The 21,056-nt window shown below is 38.5% G+C and overlaps 1 protein-coding gene across 4 annotated transcripts in view; it reads right to left on the bottom strand.

Annotated features, from left to right (window-relative positions):
• The window catches only part of LOC122789409 (ecto-NOX disulfide-thiol exchanger 2-like), a 3,915,450-nt gene that overhangs the window by 2,185,139 nt on the left and 1,709,255 nt on the right, over nucleotides 1-21,056 (bottom strand). For all 4 annotated transcript variants that reach the window (XM_044056835.1, XM_044056836.1, XM_044056837.1 and 1 more), the window contains one exon: nucleotides 13,046-13,189. In XM_044056835.1, coding sequence (XP_043912770.1) covers nucleotides 13,046-13,189 — 144 coding nt within the window. The remainder of the gene's footprint in view (nucleotides 1-13,045; nucleotides 13,190-21,056) is intronic.

Here is a 21,056-nt window from a genome sequence, read left to right as displayed (position 1 = left end):
CTTCCTTCTTCTGACAGTACTATCTGCTTCCTCTACTCTAACACACGTTTGCACTACTTATAAACCTAAACTGGCTTCATAGTAGTTAAATTCACAATGAATGTTGCTCACAGAGCAAATCACTGCCTGGTATTAACATATATAAACTGGCCTGAACTCTCAAACCATCTTACTTACTTACTCACAACTTCTTATACTCTCCTCAGAAATTCCCAACATTAGAAAATCTATTACTTTAATACTCACCTAACAGAGACCGTTACTCTAGAAATAAACTCATACTACCTACCAGCAAATCATACAACACTGCTGGAAATTCCTTGTACTCTCAATAAGTATTCAAACTATGGAACAACATTCCTACTTATATTAAGCAAGAAGAAAGGGTAAACAGCGTCCAAACCTTGCTCAAACAGCATCAAAACCAATCCTGGCTCTGCTCATCCTGCTCAGTGAGCAAGGCTTTTTCCAGTCCTTTCCAGTCCATGAACTCAGATTCTCCCCATCCTATATTCTCTTTCAGCCTCTACCTCTATAACCATTATATGCATCCCCTATACAATCAACCACCCATCTCTTAGCTATAACTCCTTCACTGAAGACTAAAACACAATTCATTTTCTTTTCTTTGTTGACATCCTTAATATCTACTGTAACTCCTATAATTTCTCAACAGTGACAGTTGTTAATCTTGTAAAGGCATTGTTACTTCATGTTATATAATTGTACAATTCCTGTCACTAAATCCAATTGTATAACATTGTCACTGAACCTATTTTTAAACTCGACTGTAAAAATTTTATTAATTATGTATTCTTTTAATTTTGTGGAGCTTTTCTCCTTGGACCACCACTAAAAACAGGCAACAGAAATAAATACATACATATATGCATATATACTATGGATATCAAGTTCGGAAGCTGGTGGTTACAACCACCACTAATTATAGTCAAATGTCATTACAAGGGGGCATGGTAACACAGGATTGTTTTAAAATGTTTTCTCCAAACAAATTTTTAGGATACTCAGTTACTTCCTAAAAAGCAATACCAACAATGGGTTCTCTTTATAAATCTCCCTTTGTATTAGCCATTGGGAACAGGTATTTCTCTAAAATGGGGCCAGCCTGCTAGAATCAGCTTCCCTCGCAATCAGGAAACAAAAAAATAAAAAAACGGAACAAGGCTTCCATAACATAGTAAAAGAATGAAGAGTTGTGTAAAATCTTACCGTAATGATAGATGTTCTTCTCTTCTCTGTTGCAGTATTGTTTACATGAATGAGTTCTCCACAGTAGCTGACCTAACATCAGCCAGTATACAAAAGTCTTTCACTACTATAGGGTATGTGGTACGTCACACGTAGGCTGCTATTATATGTCAGCCATAAAAGTGACGTATGCACGCTCCAAACTCAGAACTGAATGTCCCAGGAGGAAAGCCACCCTAAGGAAAGTAGGGTATGACCATCCAAAATAAAGAGCCAAACAACTGGGGAAAGGAGGGAGGGATTGGAATACTTCGACAAAGAGAAGACATCTATCATTATGGTAAGATTTTACACAACTATTCTATGTCCTTTTCATCTGTTACAGTATTCTTTACATGAGGGAGAGTACAAAAGCTCATGAGGAGACAATACAGGAAGAAGCAGTTGAGCTCTTCAGAAAGCCATGGAGTATGGCTCTGGAAAAACCTGCCCCAGACTTAGAAATGCCATCCAATTTGTAATGTTTAGTGAAGGTATGCAGAGAAGTCCATGTAGCCACTTAGAGAATAGAGGTAGCATCTAGTCCCTTGAAAAAAAGCACCTGAAGAAGCTACAGCCCTAGTGGAATGGGCCTTTACAGAAAAAGCAAGGGTCTTACCATGCTTCACATAACAGCACAACATAGACTTAGAAATCCAAGTCGAAAGAGTCTACTTGGAAACGGGCAATTCCAGGTATGATAAGAAACAAAAAAGTTAGTCTGATTTCCTGATAGATTTGGTCTTGTCTAAATAAAATCTAAGTTGTCTATGCACATCCAGGGGGTGCAACACCTTCTCACTAGAATTTTGTGGAGAAGGAAACGTAAATAGGTAAAGGAATCAACTGATTGACAATTCATTGACTACCTTGGGCAAAAAATAAAGGGTTGGTACGCAACCACACTCTGTCTTTATGAAAAAAACAAAAAGGGGGAGAAGCCATTAGGGCCTGGAGCTCAGACACAGATCTAGCTGAAGTTAATGCTAGGAGAAGTACAGTTTTCCAGAGCAGTGTTGCAGGGAAGCTGATGAAGCTAGCTCGAAAGGGGAAGAGTCAGCTTTTCCAAGTACAAAATTAAGATCACAGGGATAGTATTCCTGGGAGGTCTAATGTGAAGGACCGCTTTAAGAAATTGTTTAGCCTCAAATCTGCTAGCTAGAGGGGGGAGGCAGGCAGGCAGAAACAGCTGACATATGGGCCTTCACTGAAGAGTAGGACAAGCCAGCACTGAGCAATTCACACGAATAAGATAGAACCAAGGGGACTTCCACTAATAGTGAATCTCGGTTTCATGAGAAACACCAAAGTAAAAATCTCTTCCACTTGGATAGGTAAGATGTTTTGGTACTGGGTTTCCTGGCCTCCTGCAGGACCCTTAGCACATCCACAGAGAACAGGTGTCAAAGGAATTAAAACCCTATCACCCAAAGTGTCAACTGAAGAGTGGACAAGTGGGGATGGATGAGAGTTCCTTTGTCTTGTGTGAGAAGCAACCTGTGACAAATTGTGGTGACTGCCCTTGGCTAAATGCAGGAGAAGAGGGAACCAATGCTGTCTTGACCAAAAGGGAGTCACCACCAAGATTTTTGGGTTGTCCTGCTGAATTCTGAACAGGACTTTCAGAATAAGTGGACGGGGAAGGAATGCATACACAAACATCCCTTTCCAAGAGAACAAGAGGGCATCCACTTTCCAAACCAGGGGGGTTTGGAACTCTGGCACAACATTATGGAAGCTGTCTATCCTTGGGGGAGGCAAAAAGATCTACTTGAGGAGTACCCCACTAGTGGACAATGTCCAGAAACACACCCCTTTGAAGCATTCATTCATGGGACTGTGTTAGGGACCTGCTCAAGGTGTCTGTCAAACAATTACGGCTGGATGGAATGTACACTGGCTGAAGAGGAGCTTGATATTGGACTGCCAGCTCGCAAGCCTGCAGTGTCAACCTGCATAGTAAGTAGAATTTGCTTCCCCCCTGCTTGTTCACATAGCAGAGGACGGTCATAGGTGTTTACTAGGCTAACAACCACAAGGGCCTTTTTACGCCTAGCCATGCATCCCAAATCTCTGACAAGTTCTGATACCCTTGTTAAGTGTAAGCGTGGGCCTGGGAGATGAACCATTTACAGGTTACCTGTGTCCATTGGAGACATAGGTGCCAAACTAGGGATGAATTTCCAGTTTCCCATCCAATTGTTCAAGTTGCATTTGAATTGGGTTAGGGAGGAACTCTGCTTCACATGGATGGGGAGCCTGTTCCATAGACAGGGTAGTCTCTGGGATACATACCTATCTCCCCAACAGGTCCTATTTATATCACAGGCAATATTTAAGTCTTTAGAATGGGTAATTCTGGTGCTGTTTGTTTTATGGATATGCAGCAGGTCCATCAGAGTAGGGTCTGACAATGTACTGTATACCAGGCACAGATCGACCTTCAAAAGCCTGTAGGAGACAGAAATCAAGGACAGTGCCTTGAGGCGGTCTGCATAGGAAATTTTACTTATGCCCTGTATTCTTTTTAGTAAGGAACCCCTGTGGATGTTCTAATTGCTGGATATGCCTGCTTAGGTACATAAAGGGGGCATTGTACTCAATGATAGGTCTGATGAATCTTGAATACAGTGGAACAATGACTTCCTTGGACTTAAATGCTATACCTTTGTTTATAAGTTGCACAACATACAATGATTTCCTCACCACTGTAGACACATGATGGTCAAAGGCTAGATTACTATCTGTGTGTGTCCCCAAATCCCTGACCACTGGGTCAACTCTAAGCAGTGTGTTGTCAATATGATAGTTACCAGGGATGGATGACTTCCCAAAGGATACTATTATGCCTTTCTTGGGGTTTAGTTTTAGTCCATGGCTCTGACACCAGTTGTTTGTCTGTGTCAGCCCCTCGTTGACAATGTGTGTCAGTGTGAGATTCAATGACCGCTCCTAATTTGAAATCTGCAAATTTAGTCAGGCGGAGACCACTGACATTGGCCTTGACTTCTGAGAAGTAAATGCCAAAAAGGAGCAGTTCAAGGACTGATCCCTGAGGGACTCCACTTGCGACTGACCTCTTTGTAGAGGTGGACTCCCCAATTCTAACTTCCTGGGTCCTGTCTGTGAGCCAGTTGGCTATCCACTGGGTGACATACGGGTTTGTACTTAACCTCTTGAGTTTGTCAACAATGCCTAAGTGGGGTATTGTGTCAAATGTCTTGACCAGGTCAAGGCAGACTGTGAACGACTTTGCCCTCATCTGTTGCTTTGATGACCTTCTCAAAGAAGTCCACCAGGTTGCAAAGGCATGATCTGCCCTTGACGAAACCAAACTGGGTTGGGTCCAGTGTCTGGAGGTTTACTATATCTCTACTGATCATCTCCATGATAACTCTTTCCATGGCTTTACATACAAGACTAGTGAGACTTATAGGTCTCTAGTTTCCAGGATCTGTAGATAGCCCACCTTTGTGCAGGTGGATGACTGTTGCCTTTCTCCATTCATGAGGCACGAAACCTGCTTGGAGGCTGCAGTTGAACAGTAACTCCAGAGGCCCTAATAGGTCATGTTTCATGCTATATAAAAGGCATCCTGGGATATTGTCTGGACCCACTGATGCAGTGTTCTTGGTCTTAGAGAGACCATTAAGGATCTGTTCTCTAGTGAAAGTAGGGGTGTTATATTTGATATTTCCTGAGGGAAGATTGAGGGGGAGAGTGGGGTAAAGTTGGAGCTGAATCTATCAGCCAGGAGGTTTCCTAGGTCTTCTTGCTCAGTATAGGTGGCTCCATTTATAATGCGCTTGCACACAATTGTGTATTGCCTTTGAGGTTGAGGACATAGCTAAATAATGCTTTGTGGTTGTCCTTGATCTGGGAGGCCAAACCTACCTCAGATTTGGCTTTGGTACACCTTATTTGTCCTCTGAGCTGTTTGTTTAGTTTGATGAGAGTGCTTTTGTCCTGCTGGGTGTTGCAACTCCTAATTTTTGCCATGATTTTCTTCCTCCTGTTATACAGCCTATTGACTTTGTGATCCCACCAGGGTGTTTTTTTTTTTTTGGTTAGTTCTATACATTTTCCTGGTGGGTACAGCTGCCTCTATGCAACTATTAACATGCTTCTACAGGGCTTCTGTGAAAGTTCTGCATAGGCAGCAGTGTTCTCAGGGTTTATGGAGGCTTGCAATTTTGCCAAGGTCTCACTTAATAGCAGGAAGTTAACCTAGAATAGTTCTTGAACAGTCCAGGTTTAGCTGGGGTCCAGCCTTGAAGTACATTTCTCTTTGATGTAAATACAGACACCTCCACCTTTAGTCCTTGCCTGTGAAGTAGCCGGCCTAAATGTGTGGAAGGCATTATAACCTAGCACTGTTGGTGTGCTCTCCATGGCGTTAAACCATGTCTCAGTGACTGCACAGATGTCAGCATTCTCTAGGGTAAAGAGAGCTTCCAGGAAGTGGATTTTTTTTGTTTAGACTTCTAGCATTGAGCAGCAGTAATACCTTTACATTTGCTATGTCGGAAGTACTTTCACTTTGGCATTGCCTAAAAAAGGCAGTATGGGGGAAGCTTCTATACACTTTTTAATCTGCAAAAATTCAGCAATGTGTTTCTAATGACAGCCAGTAAACACTACATTCAAGTAGTGTAAAATACCTTTAACCACATTTAAAGTGATTAGCTCTAAGCTTGAGACCAAAATCTTCTGGCTATATCCAAATACCCATCATCACACAAACCACGAGTTCACAACACACCATTAGACAACTGTTATTAGAAGTGTACAGACATGAATCATGAGGCTCTCTTACCTTGTTGAAGTAAAGACACAGATGTAGGAATAATTCAAATTGATTTAAATGGTTTCTCAATAATTGTTTTATCACTTACAATCATTTGTATCTCTTTTTTTATCTTTTAGTGTTTGATGCTCCACCTCCTTATAATTCTCCGTGAAATGCTCTCTGACATGTTTGGCATTGCACTAAAGCTATCAGTTCAGTGCATGAAAGCAATTCTGAGGGCTGGGGTACTTTTTTCTTGTGAAAGCACTGACATCCAAGTTACAGGTTTAACTTTTGATGCTGGAATTCTAAATTCTTAAGAATTACCCTTATTTACGTTCAATAGGAAGTTCAGATGTCAGTAATGTTGCTGAGGCTCCATACTGTACTTAAATCCTGCTCTAAATTGACTATTTGGCCAGTGATCTTGTATCTTTAGTCATTGTTTTTTTTCTCATTATTGTATGTTCAAACAATCCATCATACCATGTATGTATGTATGTATGTTACTTTCTCTCTACCTTGTGAGGGCTTTGCTGAAAAGGGTTTTTTTTCCTACTCAGATGGACTTTCCTGGTCAACAAAAGCAAAAAACAAACAAAGTAAAATAAAATAAATTTGGGAAATCACATAGTATGGGTTCTGTTTGGGTATAATGAATTTCTTTTGGTGCTGATCACTAAATTAAATACCTATATTTTCTAAACTGGTGACTGCATTACTTCCACAGGGTGCACTGTTGTTTGGGTTCTTTTGAGTGACAGTATGTGCAAGGGTGAAATGATTTTATTTGGAATGAAGTGGAGGAAGCTAATGAATGGCAAAATTAGCTATAAATATGAAATTAGGAATGAGCACTGTAATGATCCCCACAGAAGTAATGTCATATATCATTATACATACACACACACACATACACAGCTGTTCTTGGGGGGGGGGGGGGATACTTGGTGTCTTGTTTCAGCTCCTTTACGTAAAGTTAACTTTTTTGTTTCATTTTGTTCATTTATTGATTTATGAAGAAAATGCAGTACAACACTATAGGAAAGGGTATGTAGTGCAGTTTATGAGAAAATAAAAGCTTATTCCTGAAATTACTTGGAGGGTGATACAGAGACAAGATTAAAGGATGATAGTGCTGACAGTAGAACAAAGAGAAAGGCTGTGATATATGCACATGGGTGTCATGCATGAAGTATGCAACAGTATTTTGTTAAAGAGGTGTGTGTGAGTGAAAACCCAGTCAGGGAAATTTTACAATGTTAGGGACAGCTGAGAGGCACGCATAGCACATCCAGCATAAAATCTTGGTTTACACACCAGAAAACAATTAAAAAAGTAGCTATTTTCAGAGAAATAAAAGCATGGGGCTACCTACGAGGAGTACAACACACAGACAGAACCTCTTTCACTATTGTATAAGCTTATCAGTAACACCTTGAAAATGAATGCCATTTAGAACAGCAAAACATCCAGTACAATATTGATTAGATTATAAAACTAAATGCATTTACAGTGTTTTATTTTGTCACAGTTGAAGCCCAGGAAAAATAAGAGAGCAAATCTCCGGGAAAAAAAAAACTGCCACACTTCAATTTTTCCAGCTCTACTCAGACTGATAACTTAACATGACATCACTGGGGGGAGTTAGTTTTAGAATGCAAACAGAAGCTCTGTCTTCACAATTTTAGCTAGGAGATGTGTGTGTCATCTTTGGTAGAATCATTTAACAGTTGTTGCTACTGTGGTAAGTGATACTGCTATTGTAACACATGCAAAACAAAAGCAACGCATTTAAAAAAACTGAAACAAATCACTTTATGTCAGAAGTTTACATGATTATGTTGGGCGGACTTGTTGGATAATGATTTAATGCATGTTTAAGTGGCATGAATATATGCTCATAACACTCATCAAGCAGACAAAAAAACTACACACCATGGTAATGTCACTACAAAATATAATACAACTATAACATAAATGGACTTTTGGCTTGGATACCTTATAATACATAAAAAAAAAAATTGGTTGACACAACCTTGTGTTTTATTTTTTTATTTATTTATTTTAAAATGTCCTTGGAATTGTGATGCTAAATGTGGATATTTGAATTTATTTATTTATTTATTGACATCTGATTAATGGGAAAGTATGATTGGGTACGAGAACTTTTTCAGTGCAGTCCTGGGGAGAAAAACTCCAAAATATTACAAAACCATTTAAACAACAACAATTTACAGTCTTCAAACATAATACAAAAACATCTACAACATAAATATTTATACCAAATTGGACATAATAAAACATTGTTTAAAAAGATACAACATGCATGACAATGACTTAATACTTACAGAAATTTTAGCCAGTTTAGAGAAATTAAAGATAAGCTAATATAATACAAACAGGAAATGCAATATGAAGTGAGAGGGGAAAAAAACAGGATTATGGTATATTTAGAGAGAGAGCCAGGGGAGAGAAATTGATTAAAGTTAGGAAGTTAGTGAAGAACTGAAGTAAAAGGCATGAATAGGTACTTGTTCATATTTAGGAATATTGTTTGCCCTGGGGTTGAGAAAGGGCAGATTTTGGATCGGAAGTCTTTCAGAATGGCTTAAAGGACTGGAGAGTGGAACTGACCTGATGGATATGCGCAAGAAGTTTCAGGCCTTGGAAACAAGGTATGAGTACAGACCATGTCCAGCAGATGTGATAGGTTTGTGGACATAGAAAATTTCTTGGTCATTGGATGATAATGATCTAGAGGGAACATAGTTGTATAGAATGGTATTTAGTGCTGGATAAGCAGATGGATGCTGGATAATTTTATAGGTGGTAAGAAGCTGTGTATATGATAGTTGAGTATTTCTAAACCAATTTAGGCTTTTTAGTGCAATGCAGTGGTGAGTTCCAAAAGGGGTATTTTCTGCAAATTTAGTCTCTTTAGCATTGTTCAAGTTTTGCTTTTTGTGATGTCTAGATGTTAATAAGGATGGGAGAGTCATAAAGTAGTGAAGTGAGGAAGCGAGTAGCAACAAGCATTGTTGTAGTTGCATTGGTCAGAAAGTTTTTGGCTCTATAAAGCATCCCTAGTTTTTGGTGAATTTTGTATGCAATTTTGTGTATGCAGGATGATATTAAGAAAATCATCCTCCATCATCCCTAATAATTTGCTATGAGAAGTGATTTAAATGGCTGTAGTATTAAGAAAAAGGATTATAGTTTTTTTTTTTTTTTTGAGATGTACCAGGTTGATGTTCAAATGAGTGGACAGTCATCTGAGTATTATATTAGGGAGGCCTGTTGTGGAGGGTGTTGGTGAGAATGTTAAAGAGGATGACACCAAGGAGAGAGCCTTGTGGTACACCAGTGGTGACTGCAAGGTATGAAGAGAGGGCAGAGTGCCATTTGACTGTCTGTTACCTATTGGACAAGTAGCATTTGAACTGAAAGATGGGCGAGACCGATCTAGTGAGGACATCTGAAGTAGAAGTTTGCAGTGAAAAACTGTGTCAAAGGCTTTAGACAAGTCTAGAAATATGAAGGAGACTAATTTGCCATTACCTCTAGCTTTATTTTCAGTACCTATAAAGGAGAGAAGTATAGTGTTAGTACTATGGGAAGGCAAAAGCCATAATATGTGGGGGTAGGAGTTTTTCCTGCAAAAGATACTTTAACAATTATTTTTTAATACATTTTTCAAGTATTTGGAAAGCAGATAAGATTGCTATAGTTAGTGAGGTCTGCTGAATTTCTTCCTTTGAAAGAAATGTTTGTTTTTTTTTTTCAGAGAGAAGGAATGTGGGATTCTTGGAATGACCTATTTATAAGGACTGAGACAGGAAAGGCAGTGTTACTGGCTGCTACTTTAAGATAGTCACTTGGAAGGTCATCAGCTGAAGTAGGGCATGATTTGAGTTAAAGAATAGTTTTATATAGAATGTGAGCAGAGGTTTGAAAGTGGATGTGGTGATATGTGGCTGTTAGGCAGGGTTGAGATTAGATATTAGGACATCCTTGGATAAGGATGCTATACTATCGCTGATTTAAGAGCTGAATTCAACTGCAGTTTCGAGTGGTGACTAACTGGGAGAGTGGTTAGGGTGGAATTCTTCACTGGGATTTAAGATTTCTTTAATGGCTGACCAGAATTTTTTAAGGTTGTGTTTATTATTGTTCTTAATGTTGTTCTTGCATACTTTTTCGCTTCATTTATTTGTGGAGCATTCTAAAGTTTGGGATATTGTAGTGTTTTACATTTTTGCCGTTTTTTCCTCTATCCTACATTCACATTCTACTCTTTTAGATAGCCAAATTGTAATATTTGTTTCTAGTCCGTTCCTTCTAGGAAGTGCATGGCTATTTAGGAAAGCTGTATTGAATTCATTTAAGGCATCATAAGGGGAGGACTTTTAGGGTGTTCCAGTTAGATGATAGGGTAGTAATGAATATAACAGGGTTAAAATTGGACAGGTTATGTGTTGTTTTATAAATATGCTGTTTAAGTGAATGTAAGAGATGTCTGGTTGTATAGATTGGGAGGCTTTTAGGGTGTTCCAGTTAAATGATAGGGTAGTAATGAATATAACAGGGTTAAAATTGGACAGGTTATGTGTTGTTTTATAAATATGCTGTTTAAGTGAATGTAAGAGATGTCTGGTTGTATAGATTGGGAGGCTGTCACAGAGAGTCTCACACTGTACCTACGGTGGTGAATTTACTAGGCTCTGATACTAGCATCCTGTCTAATAAGGAGTTTGATACCTTGCTAGAAAGTGGGGGGCTATTACTTAGTTGTGAGAGATCATATAAGTTCATGCTGGATGTAGGGGAGTTAGAGGTTATGTCCAACCACCTGATATTTACATCACCTAGCAGTATGTTTATTTGTGGAATTGTTATGGATATTCAATATGGGTTATCTTCCAGTATAGCTGTACTGTCACAAGGAGGGATGTAAAGGACAGTAGCCGAATCATAGGATCATACATATTTATTTATATTTTTTTAGTTTCAGAAAAGGGTAAGAATTTTCGTATTGTTGGATTTTAGGGAGAAATGTGGTAGTTGTTGGGAAATATTAAAGTAATACCTCTGTATATGGTCATTATGGATGATAACATGGCCAGGGGTAGGGCATAATAAATTTCAGAATCGTTTATGCTGTACTTAAGCAAAGTTTCAGTTATAGTGAGAATATCAGGCTTGTGTTGGGTAATCCATGCATGTAGTTCAGTGATTTACTGATTTTGCTTCTAATATTTATGGCGACAAAATTTATATTACCATGGTGGGGGGACTGGCCATTGTGGAATTAGAGTAGTGTGTGGAAAGGAATTGTCTTGATGTTGGTTGTGATAGGTAGGGGGCCAAGATTAGGGTGAATGTCTCCTCCCAGGAGGATTTTAGTAAATTGGGGTATTAGTGATTCTTGTTTTTGGACAGTAGTTTTCCAGCTAATTTTATTTTGATTGGAGTTGCAATAGAGTTAGTCGGTCTATATTTGGGGTAAAGGTGAGGAGCGTCATTAAATAGGTTTGCTGTAGTATGGAGAGTTTAGGGAAGAAGTATGGCAGATGGTTGGACAGAGGTTGAGAGGTGTTAGAGTCATTGTAGGATGAGGGATGGCTTAGGAGAAGCAGAAGAATAGAGGATAAGCCGAGAAGTAGCAAGATTATGTAAAGGAGTCTTGGATTTTATTGATGGCTGATAGTAGATAAGTAGGAATCCAGAAGGAAGTGAGAAGTTGCAGGGCTGTAGGATTTTTACTGGTGGTGGAGTCTGAAAGCTGGCAGAAGGTAGGTAGGAAAAAAATATTAGCAAGTTCACTTTGCCAAGGCCGATCATAATCCATTAACTGCTTTATATTTTCATTTGCCTTCAAAATAAACCCTGGTTTTCATTTGCGCATTCAAACTGGAGTAACTATGAATGAATGACTAAATATGTAGCCGCTGCTAAAAAGTTAAACTCACCAACCACTAACCTGATGCTTACTATCTAACCTTTGCTGCAACAGGCTAGAGCAGATTACAGTACCTAGCTGTATACTAACATAATGCTCAGTTACATGATATGTTGTCTTAACATGACATTAACCTGCTGCTAGCTCATAGCCTTCACTAGCCTGTTCCTTTATTTCATAACTGAATCCTTGGTTTTGATTTTCTTCCAGCATCTTCACCATAAGGGTGGTCTTCCCAGGCGAATGAATAAATGAGTGAAACAGCCCTCAGTGCACATAACAAATACTTTCACAGTGAAAGTTTCAACGCATTGTAACACACAAAGTAAGACAGACTATATACTATAACTAAAAATAATTACTGGGTATAGAAGAAATGGGTATTAAATCCCTCAAAATATTTTCACAATGTCTGCAAAAATAGCTCAGCAATTTTGTGTAAAAGTTTCCTATTATTTTATTTTGACCCTGTTGAAAACAAAGAAAACTTAATATGAAAAGTGAAACTCCCAGTGCTTTCATTCAGCGCGCACACAATAATTTGCATGTGCACAGAAGTAAATTAAAGAAATCTATGAGTAAATGGTTCAAAATCTAGTTGAATATGCTGTAAATTCTATTCCAGCTTAAATTCTAATGGTGCACACTTCATGACTATATTAAAAGTAGGCTTTGCATGTATATGAAAGGTACACCAAATGTATCTTTTCATAGGATGCATCTTTTAAGTACCACAAAATAAAGACAAATGCAAAAAATTCTGCATAAACCGACTGAATGATGGGTACATCATTGCCATAAAACAGTGATGGATCAAGTCAGTCAGCTGATGAGTATTCAAACAGAAAGCTCATTAAAAAACTTGCAGCAAAGCCAGATGTTTAATAAAACGCTTAAAAATATAGACTCAAATCAAAATGCAACTACAGCTTCTCATCTGACAGATCATCTCAATGTTATTCAAGGTAAAATTCACTGGGAACTGGTCTCCTGTAAAAAAAATATTTCTTTCCACAATAATGTGTGCTCTGTTTTATACTTCCTACCTTGAAGGACACTGGATCGTTTCCTTTTCTTGCTTGTTTCTCCACTTTTCTCAGCAGGGCATTCTGTTATAAGTGGTCCATTGGTGCTAGTAAACTGCAGAGCTTCATTGTTACTGGCAGGGTCAAAGGGCAGTTGGTTAAGACCTACAAAATGCAAGAAAAAAGTAAACATAACACATTAGCCATCTAGATCTATATAAAAGAAAATCTCATTAAGCATGTGTAATAGCACCACCTGGGACCCCAGGGGCTTTGTGAATGCCGCTGTTCAGGGTAATAAAGTATAAAGAGTAGTAGGCATATACCATAATACAGCAATCCTTCTCAGTCACAACTGCTTGAGGATATACATGCATACCCTCGGGTTTGAATGCTGCCTGTCTACTTCACTCAGCAGCATACCCTTGGGTTTGAATGCGACCTGTCTACTTCACTCAGCATTTTGACTTCTCAACAAAACAGAGTAAAACAATAATTTAAGTGGAAGACATAAAACAACAACAAGGAAGGTTTTGTTTGTGTCTTTCGGCTTTTTCCCGGTTAGGGGTCGCCACAGCGGAACTCCGGTCAAAGGGGAATTAAAGTCATTCATTTTTTGAAGAATACAAGCAAGACATCCAAAAGGATGCATAAAGGCATAACAAAAATGTAATATCAACTACCTTAAAATAAGGACATTATTGACACTACATGGGTACTTTTTCAAAATACCTCTGATAAATACCCTTTGTTACATGTAGTTTGACTAATCTCAGAATTCTGGCTGTCATTACAAAGCTTTCAGGTGTGAAAACATGTCAATTAATCTTATAAACATATGGCCTTTGCTAGCTGTAAAATGCTAATTTATACCAGCCTTAGTAATTAGGAAGACTACCAAATCAATTTTATTCCCTCTAGGGCATTAATTGTGTAGGCCATACTATTTTCAGATATGTCAATACTCTGTATAGTTTCTGTCATCTCCCCACAGAAAACAAGTCTAAAGGGAAAACGGAATGACACCTATTTGTTAACAACCCCCTCCTTTATGCTAGAATACAGTATCAATCTGCCAGGAAGCACAACGTAGGAGATTTTTGTTCTTGCTGTTTTAATTAACATGGTATAGTTCAGAACAGCTGCATCCATAACAGTGGAAAACAATCGCCTTCACCTTCCCTTATACACAGTCCTACAAGCAATGCTTCATATGTAGAGACTAAGCTCCACCACAATTCAGCACATTTTGGCTACATGTTTTTGCTTTCTATTTCGCCTGTGAGATGCAGCAAGACATCTTGGAACTGAAATGGTGTGCAATACCAAAAGGAATTACCACACTACACTTTATTCTCCCCAACAGTAAGGTATCTTTTTGGTGTCTATTTCCTTCATTAGATCTTAATCCACAAAGACCTTCAAGTGCAAACTTGAGCAAACAATAAATGAAGCAGTGTTTTACAGGAATTATCATGAGCAGAGAAGGTTTTCTTGGCTTAAATAAATTTCCAATTGATAATAAATATACCTGAAGATCAGAATCTCCCTTTGAAACAAAGATCCAGAACTTGGCATGAGAAGACAAAGATGGTCACCAAAGGAGAGCAGTGGGAGGGGAAAGAGGTAGTAAACAGGACTAAGGAGGCAGCAAAGAAATGACGGGTAGGACTTTGGAAGTGGCATTCTCAGGAATACTAACTATTCACGAATCAACACGATCAACACATGAAGGAAGGGGGAGAGAGAGAATGCAATAATTGGCTATAGCAGTAGACAAGGGGATGGGGGCTGGGCTGGTAGAAGAAATGAAGGAGACAGCGACCTGCTCTGTGGCAGAAAAAGGCTCGATATTCACCTAGAAGGGGCAGTACTACTCAAAAGCTTGTTTGAGAAGGTACTCCTCAATAATGGTACCTTTAAACAAAGATGGAAGGGAGCAGGGCATGTCAGAGATGCAGAAGAGGGAGGCAGGTACTCCGGCAGTAGGCAAAAGGGACATACAACAAGACAGAACAACAAAACAAAGTAACTTGAAACATGGCTGGGTAAAATTATTATCCACTATAAAATATTCCAGGTAAGAAGACAGGCAGTTGCACACAGTGATGCAGGATGGGACATTGCTGGCATCACAGAAAAACTTGTCTGCAGTTAAACTAAGTGAGACATGGAGGTGTCCAGGTAAAGGTTGTACAGGAAAGACAAAGGAGGAAGGTGTAGCCGTCGACTTCATAAAGGGCAGGTCACAGAAGAGAAGGATCACCAGCTCATTAAAGAAAAAAGGAAAGCTGCAGGATCAGAACACCCTAAGGTAAGTGCCCTGGGCAATTAAGAAAGAAAGGGGTGGACTGATGGGGAAAGTGATGTGCGTACTGACTCCCAAATACTTCAATGGAAAAGAAAGACAGACTGGAGGAGACAAAGGAGTGAAAGCAGGAAAAATAAGATTAAACCATGAGTCAATCTGAATCTTCAAGTAGTAACCTAAGGGATTGTAACTTCCAAGCTGGAGTGGGAGTTGACTGATGTCTTTCCACAAGGGATTCAAGAAACTGGTATGGGACCGCACCAAAAATAAAGAATTCCAGATGTCATTCTAACCAAGGTGGATGGGATCAGGGTTGTCCAGCTGATGGTACCATTAGCCAAAAATGATCAAGCCACTGTGTGTTCTAAAGTTGTAGAAAGGGTTCATATAGAAAGACGAAAATTTTTGTGTTGGAGTTTATGGGGTGGATTATGACAAATCAGGGGAGACATCAAACATTAACTGGGCAACTGGAGCAAAAAGGTAAAAAGCTCTCTCTCTCTCTCTCTATATATATATATATATATATATATATATATATATATGTGCAGAGTCACTTTAGATGCTTGAAATACTGAAATATCAAAATTCAGTACTTCAAGCCCATAAAGTGGAATCCTGAGAAGAGCGAAAGCTCAGAAGTTCAAAATTCAAAACCTTGAATACCAGAGGTTTTGAATTTCGCACTTATGAGGTTTAGCTGTGGTTATGGATTCAGGTAAGTGTGCGTGTGTTAGGGGATTTGAATAGGGGCTCTGGTGTGCGTCAGTGTGTTTTGTTGCCGTGATGTGTGCGTGTGAGGAGAATGTAGCGTGAGTGGTGGTGTGTTGTGTCTTTGTATGTAGTGCAACCTTGAAGTGAAAATATTTAAGTAGGGGGGGTGAAGTAGAGAGAGAGAGTGTGTGTGTGTGTGTGTGTGTGTGTGTGTGTGGAGTAGAAGCGCGGAATTCAAAATCTCCGGTGTGCGAGATTTTGAATTTTGCAGTTCTGAGTTTTTGTGGTTGTAAATTTTCAACTTTATAGTTTCGAAATACTGAATTTAGAAATTTCAGTATTTCGAGGATATAAAGTGAATCCATATATATATATATATATATATATATATATATATATATATATATATATACACATATATATACACACACACACACACACATATTTTATATGAAAGAGTTAAGAAAAAAAATGGTATCATGCCTAGAATGGTAATAAACAGTTCACTAACTGTATAAACTATAGAAAAGGAGGGAAGGGAGGAAGCCTACCAACAATGGAAGCAGAAATACACAATAAAATTGTGTAAAATATGGGGAGGTACTAGAAAAAAGATTATAAATTAAATTCTAGCACTTTTCATTACTGTAAAGGAACAGAAAATGTTTAAATGTTTAAAACTTATCTCCCATTCTAATCCTCTCAAGAACTGAAAGCAGCCACGTGTAAACCTGAAAGTGGCAAATGAGATCTGAGTTATGTTACAGGATGCTGCATTATGGGTAAGGGAAGAGTTTCTGACTTTTTTGGTGTCCCCAAGCTAAAGTAATGGCTGAGTTATAGTTCTTCAATGATCTGGCTAGTGCGCGAGGAGATTCCATGTCTCAGATTTTAAACAGATCATTGATCAATGCAGAAGTACCTGAGGAATGGAAGCTAGCAAATCTGAACACAGAGGGAAACAACAGGAAACAAAGCAGTAAAAGGTTCTGGCAGAACTGATTAAATATCGACTGCACCACCTAGAGCAGAATGAGAGGATAGTGGCAATAGCCAACAGAATACAGGGGCTATCCTTATGGGGGATAATTTTAAGAAGCAAAGAGGTATTGATTTTGCAATACCAAGCCCTGTCTAGGCCACGGCCCTCCACCCCCACCCCACCGAGTGATGTATGAAGTTCAGAGGCCACACAAGGAAAGGGATATCAGGCTACTGGAAGGGGTCCAGAGTAAAGCCATTAAAAAAGGGTGCATGGTATGAATGGGAATGGTTATGAGCAGAAACCAGAGAAACTATAGTTCTTCTCACTCGAAAGTTGTGGAAACAGGGGTGACCTGACATATGTATACAAGATCATGTCAGGGAGATGTGATACAGTTCTCGTGAGGAGGGAGGAGTGTGTGCAGGGGCTGTTTAGCCCTTACATCACTAAAAGCATTTCTTTACAGATTCACAACAAGGACTGAACGTGCATGGAATGGACTACCAGATTGGTGGTGGAAAGAAAATGGGGTGAGGGCCAAGACTTGAAAGGAGGGGAGGAAGAATGATGTATGTAGGATACACTAGACAGGCCTATAGTCTCCTAATTATGTCAAGGAAATGAAATGAAATGTAATGTAGTCCAGTGTAATGAGATGTAAGGTAGGGTAATGCATTGTAATGTAGCATGATCTAATGCAGTCATCAATAAAAACAAAAGACAAACTCTGAACATACGGCTTCCCCACCTTATTATTTTACTAGCTCTTATCAGCTACAACACATTAAATTTATCTTAAGTGGAGTGTTCTAGCAAAAAATGCATGAAGAAACATAATGATGGCCACTGACACAAAGGTGAAAGGTTTAGGAATATGGTGTCAGAGGATAATTACACAGTCTGCTATAAATTAAGCAAAAGTCGGGCCTCTGCTGAAAAAGGGCACCTGTGCCTAGTCGGACTTTTCTGGTAAATGTCAGTAAATAAATAAATAAAAATAAATACTGACTCAGTGCTGCAAACAATTGGAAGGGACCAACTCTGGGTTATGCAAAACTATCCATGGCAGGTTTCCTTTATTATTACTGAGTTGCAAGGGTCATGATGAATAATGGCTGCCTTAACTGGGGCAGTGACACAGCATGTACAACAGAACAAAAGCAGCCAGCATACATTAAGCAGGTCACTGCACCCAACAGTGCTCTTGGGATGCCCCTGAAAAGTGACAAGTGTCTAGTGGGCTTACCCAGTTAATAAATGTAAACAAATAATTCATTAAATAAAGTGGTATGAATCATGTACATTCCACATACCTCCTGTGCAGAAAATGCGTGGGCACAATAAAGTTAAATACAAGTAGTACTGATACTGTACAGACTGCATGTTCTCTAAACACCTAACAATGTGGGCCATCACTGGGATGGTGTGTGGCAAAAACAAGATTACTAGCTAACAGGACTCATTAAAGCTATTCAGATACTCAGGTAAAAAAACTTACAATAACTGCAACAAAACTAATTTATTAATTTGTCTTCAATCTCTCTGTTGGCTTGCCAGGTCTCTCTTAAATTAAGCTCAACTCCAATAAAATAAAAACATATTAATTTTGGGTGCTATCTGTATACATTATATTCTTCTTCTTCTTCTTTCGGCTTTTTCCCGGTTAGGGGTCGCCACAGCGGATCACCTTGTCCGCACATTGAATGGCAGTGAAGTTTTACGGTGTCGAGTTGCCAGCTATCTGTATACATTATATTAATTTCTAATAATTTGTTTGTGTTGACCAGGGTAATCAGAGTGGGCAGCATCCTATTTTCAGCAGAGATCTAGGAATGAAAATTCCCACAAGGTCCAAAGATTAATGAGATATACACAGTACAGTAAGATACATACCATGGAGTAAGTGTATTTATCAAAAAATACATACACGGTAATTGCATGCTTCCACACAAACTATGAGAATGAAAAACAAAATGAAACCAATCAAAATAAACATAATACACTTCAAAATATGACGGAAAATACCCCAAAATGTAAATGAACCACACAGCACCCAAAGCACTAAATTCAACTGCAAAATTAAAATATGAATTAATATAAATGCTAAAAAAAAAGTATGCAATATTTCCCATTCATTACAATGTAGAGCAGACTATAAACATTAGCAACCAACCAACACAGCATCCACTACCCAAAATCAAACTCAAAACACACAAAGATCAATAAAAAAAAAGAAAAACTAAGGAAACAGTACTGAAGATAAGCAATCAGTATGAGTCAGTATGCAATGATAACAGGTGTAAAAATATTAAAAGTCAAATAAAATGCAATATTACAAATTACGGATCACAATACTACAACAAAAATACCAATAAATATAAAAATAATACCAATTATTCGCAAGACTTGTGCAACTAAACTGAAGTAGACAAAGTAAAGCTTGACTAAAAATTCCCTTATACCTAGCACTGATTAGACTAATTATTGAGTGCAATGTCCCTTTTGGGATGTACCTGACTAGATAAATCAAGCTACCTGGAAAAAAAAAATTCTAACTAAGATCATCAGTGATCAAAAATCCCTAAGCTACCAAATAAGACTGGAAGTGTCCCTGTGTTCAGTGTCTTAGAGACTCCTTGGGAGTGATCTATGCTATGCTTTCCATGCTAGTAGGGACTGTGTGTTCCTTTTTCTCTTCTATTTCCACAAATCAAATAGTCCCACTAATAGCAGAACCAAGGACCCAAGGCTTTGCCTACTAATAAAACATGGAAGAGAGATCATGTGCACACAGCATATCCCATGCCTCATGGACAGATTTCCTTTACAAGTTAAGCAGAGTGATACAGCAGGGGGTTGAAAGTTGGCATACCTCACAGACACAAGGCATAGGGTTTGATTTTCACCTTTAAGAAAAACTGGCAAGGCTTAAAAAGGTCCACAAAGACAGCTAGCCTGCTACTAACCTATGAACATATACACTACTTTTCATTAAACAAGAATGGGGTGGGTACTTACAGATTCATTCTGGGCTTAAATGGCCTAGTTCCTTTGACACACTGGCACAGCACAGCTGTAGATGGTTTGTATGTAGCACCCAGAGTAGTTCCCTGATCCGGTTCAAATAACAATAAAAGCCCTCTCTCTAAATTCAGAGCAAAGTAAAAAAAAAAAAAAAAGAAGCAGATGTCTTCTGATTGAAAGTGTACCGAACTGCTTGCTACAAATGTATCCATACATGTGCATGCATAGCTGCACCACCACACATGAAGTACTTCAAAAAAAAAAAAAAAAAAGTATCAGCATTTATTTCTGAATGTCAGTATTGCACCATTACCAACTGTTGAGCGGACCCTGTAATACTCTGCGTGGTTAGGGCAGCTGTCTGCTTCATCCCACCTTAGCTATGCTTCTAGGGTACAGTTTGTAGATACGTCACAAGCTTCAATTGCCTTGAATTAACTATAACTATTTCATTCCAAAAGAACATATTCGACCATGCAAAGGTAAGCCATATGTATACATGCATGTATAAACATCCATTATCTAAACATGTGTGGGTGCAGCAGGACTTGCATCCCTGCAAAAAACCTTTTTTCCGTGCATTTTTGACAAGCTCTTGTTATCCAATATACTGTGTCCGATATATTGAAACAAATTAGCGATATTTGACATTTCAATATAGAGTGTAGACATATGCATGTATATGAACAAAAAATAATAATGGATTCACACAAATAACTGGAAGTTATATTTAAAAATCACAGGTATAATTACCAGATTTCAATTTATAAAATTAAATTTCATTTTTCAATCAGATTCCTAGATCTATATTATTTTATAATGGTGTAAGGAAACCCTTCAAATACAACTGCTGACTGAAATTCAACAAAGTCCAGAAGAAAATACCAGTAACCTCACTGCTAAAAAAATCCTTGTTAGCACAGGAAAAGCTTAACTAGACTGACATCATTTTCAACCCTCAGTGAGAAGCAGACAGACTAAAAGGCATAAAATCAGAA

Source organism: Protopterus annectens, chromosome 14.part0 (genome assembly GCF_019279795.1).
Source record: "Protopterus annectens isolate FY-2018-M chromosome 14.part0, PAN1.0, whole genome shotgun sequence".
Classification (NCBI taxonomy): Eukaryota; Metazoa; Chordata; order Ceratodontiformes; family Protopteridae; genus Protopterus; species Protopterus annectens.
The sequence above is the reverse complement of the archived record's forward strand: the minus strand, read 5'-3'. Positions and strand labels throughout refer to the sequence as shown.